General features: G+C 39.4%; 1 protein-coding gene across 2 annotated transcripts; it reads right to left on the reverse strand.

The window, feature by feature from the left end:
• Positions 1 to 298: 298 nt before the first annotated feature.
• Positions 299 to 1714, reverse strand: LOC146633588 (uncharacterized). Of its 2 annotated transcripts, none has more exons than XM_085351559.1 (4): positions 1651 to 1714; positions 1215 to 1538; positions 665 to 795; positions 299 to 446 (listed from the first exon to the last, which is right to left on the reverse strand). In XM_085351559.1, the coding sequence occupies exons 1-4, from the start codon at positions 1712 to 1714 to the stop codon at positions 360 to 362; spliced, it is 606 nt and encodes a 201-aa protein (XP_085207685.1). In that variant the 3' UTR covers positions 299 to 359. The 2 variants fall into 2 exon arrangements, with proteins under 2 accessions (XP_085207685.1, XP_085207684.1); XM_085351558.1 differs by having other exon boundaries at positions 1636 to 1714.
• Between the last annotated feature and the right edge of the window lie 8188 nt (positions 1715 to 9902).

The following is a 9902-nucleotide window of genomic DNA, read 5'->3' on the forward strand; positions in this document are numbered from 1 at the left end:
ACACCCCAAAGACATCACATATTGCATTAAATTATATATATATTTTTAAAAACGTTTAGTAAAAAAAGCAAAGTTTTTGAAAAACTGACAACAACGATTAACATATTTACAGTTACAAACAAAAAAAACAACCTCTCCGCCTCCGTCTGGGTACATCCCAAAATACCACTGACAAGCCTCAATGTTGACAATCCTCTTATAAAGATTACAAATAATCTACAGAGCAAGTGTTTTTGTGTTGCACCATTTTACCTCACTGTTGCTCTTTAACAGACACCCACACAGGGCATGAAGCGTGAGAACAGACCGAGCTTACACCACAGTGGTGCCGAGAGTTCACGGAGTTTGGCGTCGACTCTTCAGCGCCTGATTGTGCCGCGCATATCCTCGTAAACATCGTTGACCGGGACTTGTCTTTTTTTCACTGTGCTGCGCAAGGGCTTGGTCTGGGAGGGAAAAGACAATGCCGACTGTTATTTGCAGGTCACGTTAAGCGATTTGATTATTATTCGCTGAATTTTGTGAAGCTTGTTGTTGCTGAGATTTCAGTCTCTCTTCATCTTTGTAACAATACAATTTCTAAAGAGGAATTGTATGATTATACGACTAATGATGTTTTAACATTTATACACAAACACAGATGCTGTCACATCAAAGCACATACCTTGATGATGATCCATATGAGGAAGACCGTGAGGACGACAATGAGCACAGCAGCACAGATGACCACAGAGACCAGGACCAGGTCACCCTGGGACTGCCCAGTGCACACAGGACTTGGTGCTGGTCCGCTTTCTAGAAATTATATTCATATGTTATTAAATTGTTTTTAGTGTAAAGTTGTAAATATTTCTGTTTCATTAGGATTTTTCCCTCCATCTGTATTTTTTCATTCTGACATCACAAATTTAAAAAAAAAATAATTCAGAGAAATCAAATTTAGAGCCACACAAAAGCAGAAACGCTCCATTTCTGTAACACCAGTCTGTTTAAAAATGAAACACTTTCTGCCTCTAATATAAATAACAATAAATATAAACAGTCTGATATTGATTGATCACATGAGTGATTAGTTCTACATCTTCCTCTACAATACTTTGGTGGATTTTGTTGTAAAGCACATGTTGAACTCTTACATGGTTTTTGTATAACATAAATGTCCAGTGGAAAACTTTCAGCTCTATATAAGCTCTAAATAAATTGTTCAGACTCACCTGTCACCACCAGCAGCACAGACCCATTGCCTCTTGAGGCTTTGAGCTCATAGTTGCTGCTCACTTTGTACACGCACCAGTACGGTCCTGTATCATCCAGGGTCAAGTTTTTGAGGAGAATATGCACATTGGGGACTTGCCCATGAAACTGAAGTCTGTCAGTAAATTTTTGGTTAATAGTAGATTTTTTTGAATCTGTCAAATAAAAAATGTCCTCCTCCTCATTGAGGCCTCTCTTCAAATACAGCATCTCCTGATTGGAAGCACTTTTGCACTGGATGGTGACTTGCTTTCCAACTTTTATCCGTATCACCTCATAACCATCTGCATAAAAAAAGACAATACTTACAATCATATCTCACAATACAGTTTGGTCAACATGAATGAACTCTTCCTCCTTACATCATTTACTGTAACACACCTGTCTCAGCCTTACCTGCAGCAGTCCTAGCTGTGCCATAGAGACAAAGGATGAGAATGAAGAGGCAGACAGCAGACATGCTGACAGTCAGTGTCACTGAAGGCTCAGTCAAAGTCTAACTATTCAACAGGAAATGTGTGCATGTTTTTACCACAGCGCCTGACACACTTCTTGAAAGCAACACGTGACGTAGTGGTAACAGTGAGTGACAATGAAAATATAAGCACCGTGCATTCATTATCACTGGCAGAGCATTAAAGCCACCTTTAATCTGAGGTCAAACCAATTTAGCATTTTAAACTTCTCTGGTTTTCAGGCGGGGTATTGTCACTGCTTCATATGTTTTAGGAGCTTGCAGTTGCTCAAAGGGGGGAAAGATGCAACAGGACAAAGACACCTGACAAACAAATACATTAATATGCTTTTCTGCAAAAATAAAGAGCTTTTATTTAATGATAAAATTCCTCAGCTCCTCGGGTCACTATAAATGTGTGTGATCTGAATGAAAACGAAACTGTTCTACATCAAACATTTCTTAAGTATTGTCTCTGGGTGATATAGACTATGTATGTTTATGCAGTGTGCACAAATCGTGTCAAAGTAGGCCAGGATATTGTCAACAGAGGCTGGAGGGCCATTTTTAGAACACTTACATCGCCCCCTAGCAGCAGAAAAACAGATATTTGGTGTTAACCACAGACTACTGCAGACTGATGTTTATCTTGCGAAGTTTTCACAGCCCTCTGAGTACTTAGCAGGAACTAAGCTCACTGCATAATTCAGCAGCTCATCAAGCCACCTTTTAAAACACTAACTTGAATTAATTGTTTCCTGTATGACTGTATCAGTATTGCACATTGTTGTGGAGGGATTTTGGCCCACTGTTTTTTGCAGTGTAGCTTCAGTTCACTGAGGTTTGTAGACATTTGTTTATGTACAGCAGTCTGAATTTCCCACTAAGCATTTTGATAAGCTTGAGGTCTGAACTCTTACTGGCTCATTCCAGTAGCACTGTTTTCTTTTTAAGTCATTCTGCTTTACATTCTTCCTACTGCATGATATCATTTCAGACGAGCCTTAACAGTCAGACACATGGCCTCACATTTGACTCTAGAATACTTTAGTATACAGAAGAGTTCATGGTTGACTCAGAACAACCAAACCCAAGTCATCACCCCTTCAACAACATGCTTTGTTAAAGATGCAACTTTGCAAACCTGAGCCATGCTGTCACGTTCATTTTACATAGAAGAGACCCTGGCAACCATTTAACACAGGTCATGCTACTGTTAGTGCTTGCTTTCTTTGCAGTTTCTCTGAGCATTGCACAGTCTGACCTTGAGATGAATTCATTGGGAAATCCACTCCAGGAAAAACAATTAATGTGTGCTTCAGATTTCACTAGTGCTTGCCTGGTGGAAGCATCCTCTTTCATCAGTCTGTCATAAACTCCCTGCCTGCTTGCAATCAGCCTTTACTTTACTACCATCTTGTGGCTGCAGTTGCTATAGTCACAGGAAGCAGGCTTGTCTTTGACCCTACTGAGATCCACAGGGCGTCCCGTCAACAAAGGCTTAAGCTTTTCAAGCTGAGATGCAAGCAGGTTTTTTTCTGCTTGCTTTGCACGTGCACATTGTGGATCAATCTCTGGTCCTTGATGGGAGACAAGTAGCTGCTGGCTCTGACTTCACAGCCTAAAGGGGAGTGTCACAGTTAGTGCAAAAGACTCAAAAGCTCTACAAGACTTTAATTAAGACTTCTGTATTCATAACAAGTAAGAATTTATTGCTAATATTACATAATAATATTATCAAAATATTACCAAAGCTGCTGTCCAAACAGTGGTTTTCAAGTCTTTTTCTTTTTGTCAGTTTAAGGCCAATTACCACAGGGTGGTATGACAGGTAAGATTGACTGTTCTCACGGGTTGCTGGCACATGTTCACTGAGGTTACTTTCATGGGTGTATTCCCAGATGTATTTACTGGGAATGCTTTTCTTCTGCTACTCAGGCTCCAGATACAGACAAAGTCTCTCCAAATCCACATGTGATTATGTCTTCGTGAGTGCAAAAGCAAGAACAAGTGATTAAAACGAGTCTGAAAGCTGAACTTTTACGAGCCATGGAGACAACCCTGTTAAAACCTCTGCAAAAAACTTCCACCCAGATAGAAATCCACAAATGTTTCTTTTGTTTAATAAGCAGGGAGATTTAAGAACTGCACACATTCATATCCATGGATGACTTCATGGGTATCATAAAGAATGAGTTAATGGTAAAAACGCCACTGCAATTATTTTTGTCCCTCAAGTCTGCTTTGGTCAGGTTTCCCCTGCGTCTTTGTTTGAATTCCTGATAAACGACTTTAAACAAAAATAACAAGAATTTCATGTTTTATTAGAAAAGCAAGCAACTTTAAAAGACAGGGACTGACTCTAAAAGAAAAACGAAATACATCTCAACAATGAAACAGATTCGTGAACAACACAGGGTCAGATACATAATTAAATCAAATGTCCATCTGAACAGGAACATCTTTGGCTGTTTTGTGTTTTTTTAAAGTTACCTCTAAATCATAAAAACCAAGCTAAGTTTTTCTTTTCTTTTCTTTCCTTTTCTTTTCTTTTTTGAGCCACTACCCCAAAAGGCCCAATCTCGATCTGTCCTAAAATGAGTCCTTGTGTTTCCTTACTGAACTTATGCATAAACTTTATGCCTTCAGTATGTATCTACAATGTAGAAAGTAGTAAAATAAAGAAAATACATTGAATGAGAAAGTGTATCTAAAGTTGGTTTGGTTTCTGGATTATTTAAGATCTCAGACGTTTTCAGCGCATCATGACACGAGTGGTGCACACGGGGACTGACACAACCAAGTGGTTTCTTGAGTAATGATTTCAACATGTGGCAAACCCCTGACTTTCTCTGTCTATGTGTGGTTTGGATCACATAATTATTATCACTGGTTTTCGTTTCTACTAGACATGGACCAGCGAACTTGGCTTGCAAGCTGGATCCTACCATAGATAACAACACCAACACTTTCTCTCCAGGCTGGACACTTCTGTTACAGTTTTTTTTGTTTTCATCATAATGAGCCTTTATCTTAGTCTGTGCATGCGTCATATTTTCCTGTGCTAACTGACATGCAAAGTGGAGTCTCTCGCGAAGACTGCTAACCTAATCGAGAGGAAGTTAAGGAAAGTTATTCCTTGGTCAGAATTTTGGGAGCCCAAAGGTAGAAAACAACTTAATCAGGTCCTTTATAACAGTTTTGGCTTGTAGTGTACATAATGGGACAGCTTTTGGGAATCTTTTCACTGAGCACCTAGCCATAAATGTTTCAGCAAAATCAACAACATCATCAAATTTACACGATCGCTCAAGAGTAACCACACAAATAGGGAACACACTTGACACAGGGAAAACTCTCCCACCAGCCGAGTCATTTCCCAGAATAAATGAGACTCCTTTAATCAGTAACTGGTAGGTCACGATGACCTTCACTCTATTGCTATGGGTGAATCTCATACCAATACGTCTGAGTTACAAGCAGTTTTATCCAACAATGGCAGGACAGTGTGCAACATAAATGACTGATGCACACCTGTCAGACCTGTTGAATAGAGAAATCACCTAAACAAAAGCTGTCTGACAAAGTGAGATAGGCTCAAAGATTGAAAAAATCAACACATCATGCCACAATCTAAAGAAACAAATGAGACACAAAGAGACTGATGTCTATCAGCCTGGAACGGGTTCCAAAGCCATTTCTAAGGTTCTGGACTCCAGAGAACTACGGTGAGAGCCATTATGCACAAATGGGAAAGACCTGGAACAGCAGTGCATCGTCCCAGGAGTGGTCAACCTACTAAGATTATTCCTCACTGGGCTCAGTTAGGTCAGAGTTCACAATTCAACAATAAGAAAGAGACTGGGCAAAAATGGCATCTACTGGAGGATTCCAAAGAGAGAACCACCGCTGAGCAAAAACATCAAAGGTTCGTCTCATATTTGCCAAAAAACCATCTTGTTGATCCCCAAGACTTTTGGATATTCTGTGGACTGACGCTATTTGAACGTTTTGCATCTTGTTACATCCGGTGTCAAATTAACAGCATTTCATAAAAGGAACATCTTGCCACCAGTCAAACATGGTGGTGGTAGTGTGATGGTCTGACGCTGCTTTGCTGCTTCAGGATCTCAGTAAGTTGCTGTAATTGATGAAACCATAAATTCTGCTCTCTGCCTGAAAAGATTATTTCTGGCTATCAGTTTTAAAAAGAACAAAACAAAAAGGTTTTGGAATGGCTTAATCAAAATCTGGACTTAAATTAGATTGAGATGTTTTGGCATGATCAGCCAGGACCTTCATAACCAAAAATCATTTCAACGTGGCTGAATTAAAACAATTCCTGCACAATACGGTTACTGTCACATATTTCAGGTTGGTTTGGATGGATTTTTTCCTTTAATTAAATAGATCATCATTGAAAAACTGCATTAAATGTTTGTCTTTGTCTATTACTAAAATTTATTTGAGGATCTTAAATAACATACGTGTGAGAAATATGCATAAACCTAAGAAACCAGGAAGTGGGCATACATTTTCACAGTATTGCAGACCACAAAAAACCAAAAAAAACCCAGAGGTGCTCATTCTTTTTAACGCTGGTCTATTTAATGCTTGTAGACTTGCTGAAATGAAACTCATTAGATGAAACACAGTGACATCCTCTACAATACTTATATTTTCTTGTAAGCCCCTGTGTTGAAATCCTACTTGGTTTTTGGACAAAGAAAAGGTCTGGGGGAATATGTTCAGCTCAAAAGGTCTCTCTAGAAGAATAAATGAACGAATGAGGCTCCCCTGTCACCACGAGGAGCACAGACCCTGAGCTTCTTGTGGTTTTAACTGCATAGTTCCTCTCAGTTATTTTGTACACGCACCTGCACAGTCCTGTATCTTTTAGGGTCATCTTTTTTTTGATGGGGAATTTCCCATGAAGCTGGAGTCTTTCAGTAAATTTTTGGTTAATTGCAGATTTTTGTGTAAATCAGTGAAAAAATGTCCTCTTCCTCATTGAAGCCTCTCTGTGAAGGCTCTGCGCTGGCAGACCTTCACAGAGAGGAGGAGGACCCAAACGCAGACACTTAGAACAAATTATAATTTAACAAGAGGTGAGCCTTTATTTGTGGCTGGGGAAAAGGTACAAAACAAAAGGCAGATGGAAAAATGTGGATTCATTGTAACTTTCTGTCAAGTAGTCACACTGTTCTGATGGCAAAGGCAATAATGGGGGAGCTACTCATTACTGAGTTCAGATCTCAGATATGTAAAGTCCACAGAAAATCGAATTCCTCAAAGAAAAACCACTTTTGGTTTCACTGCTTTTTTCACAAAACACATCACGTTGCAAAACCAGACACTGAACTTTTAGCTGTAGTCAAAATATACGCAAGTGACAATAAATATCTTTAACTCCAACTTCCAGGTCAGACACTTCAAATTACAAATGTATGTGATGCACATGGACACAGATTATGTCTCATTAAACCTCTAAAATATTATCATTGGGTTATTCGGACTATGTTTAGAAAGTCTACAAATCATGCTGGTAGGATGACAGTAGTTCAGTGTCTGAGTCTCCATTTGGGTCAGGTTTGATTTCTTGGTTTAAAAAAAAGCAACCAGATTACATTTGTTACAGGAAAAATGATTCTATGTTTCTTTACCTTCTTTTAAATGTACAAAGATGCCTTTTGTCTGCCCTCTGCCTATGGTTAGATTAGTTTAGAATTATCTTTTTAGACTTTCTCAGCAAAGACATACTGTTTTGGGACATATTGTTTTAGATTGTTTTATCTCTCACAGCCTTCTCCCAGCTCTCTGCTGACGAGACTAGCGCCACATATGGAGTTGTTTATTTTATTTGTTTTGTATTTTCTTATCCTGTTCTCACTGTCTTTCCTATAAAAATTACCAAGCCACTGTGCATGGTGTGAGTTGTTCTTAGCAGCTCACCCGTGTACACGTTTGATAAAGAAAGTAACTTTGTCTCATTGTGTCTTTATTTCTCCTGGGTCTTTTACAGAGTTTTCCCCCAACATTTCTTGGTCCTTCGGAGCCGGAGCGCCTCCATCGTGTCCCATCTCCGTGACCAGTCCACGTTGCTCGCCTGTCGACAGCTCACATACTAGGTGTGTGATAAAAGACCAAGAGCGTTAAATTCGAGTCTTGGCCAACGTTCTTAGAAAGCGACCCACGGTGGTGGGGCCCGATCGAGGTGGACCAGACCCGGCGACACTGACCAGGTAGATACAGACACACTGACACAATCTTGCGTAAAAGCGCATTTTGAATTCAGGGAATTTAAAATAGCGGAAGTAGCTCGTCGACTGGTAGCTTTGGAAGCTCGTCGACTGGTAGCTTTGGAAGCTCGTCGACTGGTAGCGTAGCTCGTCGACTGGTAGCTCTGGGAGCTCGTCGACTGGTAGCTTTGGAGCTCTGGGTAGCTCCCCCAGCTGGGTCTAGACTGGGTCTAGGGAGTAAGTAGCTCTGGGAGCTCCCCTTATTATAAGGGTTCCGGTCGCGCGCGTCGAAGCTGTGAATGTGAATGTGTGTGTGTGTATTGTTTTAATTAATGGAGCAAGCTGAATTTTCACGGTCCGATAAGAGACTGAGCTGCTCCTACTGTGTTTTTCTTTTACTGCTATTCACTGACGTGCTGGTGAGTTGAGAGAACGGTCGAGTTCCGTCTCGTAAAGTTCACACCGCTTTTGGAAATAGTCCGAAAGTAGAAGGGCGTGTGAGCAACCACTCTCGTCTCTAATACCAGCGAAGGTGATAGCAGCTGTATTGTGTATATATTACTTAAACAAAAATAAGTAAATACATAAATAAGATGGGTAATCAAGCAAGTGAAATTAACACTCACTCCTGCTGACGAGCAGTGGTGAGAAAAGAAAAGTCCAGACGCCGGACAAAAACAGTGTCTGTAAACTGAGAGATTTAAGAAAACAAAATATAAACAGTCAGAAGAACAGAACTCAACTGCCAGTTTAGTAAAACCAGAAGACGAGACACTGTGCAGTTCCCACAATCCTTTTAGTAAACCATCACTCACTCCTGCAGCCGCATCTGCAGCAACACCCATATCAGGAAGAACTTAATAATCCCTTATTAAGTGAAAACTAGAGATCAAAGTAGTTTGTAGTTTAAAAGGGTTGAAAACAGACCCCACTGAGTAGATATAAATATAAAAAGTACGAAATAAAGATGAACAAAGGGAAAATTACAGTAGAAATTATCTTTAGAGTACTTGAAATTAATAATAGCAAGGATAACAACCTGTAAAGTGATATTAACAATGAAACACAGTTGACATGATGACCATGCCCAGCATGTATAAAATGAATATAAAGCAAATAATTCACACGAAAATATTTTAATAAGATAAATAAGGTATATTAAGGCTGTGTCATTGTTCAGCCAAGGACAGTGTGTGAAAAGGTAACTGTCTCCACCCTGGGAAAAGGATGATTCTGCAGGTCATCTGAAGCCCTTGATGGATACAAAATAAAATATAAATAATATATTATAATAGAACTGCCTGGTCCGCCATGCAACAGAGAGAACAAATGTGACCGCAGATTGGATGAATTCTAAATTATCTGTTTGCCGAATAAGATGATCTAACTAACAAATTGGCTCAGGAGTAGTATAGTGGTACACACTGATAAAATATTATAATATGCTATTGCTGTTATATAAGACAAAGGGTATAATATGAACAATGACATAATATTAATATGAAGAGGCACCTTAATCGGTTATGATGTGAGGTGGATAATTGTTAAGCAGTAGTCTGCATCAAGCTTAAGGTTTGCTGAAACTCAGTGTAATGACATGTGAGATGAAGACAATACAGAGAATAACTAAACTAATGAAGTGCATAGAGGCACTTGACCAGCTTGAAACTTATCATTCTAGAATGACACATTGCTGAGATATAGAGCACACCTATAATAACAACCAATAAGCAAAACCCTGTAGACAACAGCTAAAACTACAGGATTGAGAAGCTGAATTAAATATGTAGACACTGCTAAGCTGATGAACATGTTCCACATTTTCTTTTCTTTTTATTTATTTGTTTCTTTTAGAGCAGAAGCTGCTGTAACACACCCAAAGAAAGACTGTAGGTCTGACCAACCGTCTCAGTCATGGGCAAAAAGATGTCAGTCAATAAAATTCTAACAGATAA

This window comes from Diplotaxodon limnothrissa, linkage group LG4, assembly GCF_057381915.1.
Source record: "Diplotaxodon limnothrissa isolate DT_005_m linkage group LG4, D_limnothrissa_male_GT1.1, whole genome shotgun sequence".
NCBI classification, from domain to species: Eukaryota; Metazoa; Chordata; class Actinopteri; order Cichliformes; family Cichlidae; genus Diplotaxodon; species Diplotaxodon limnothrissa.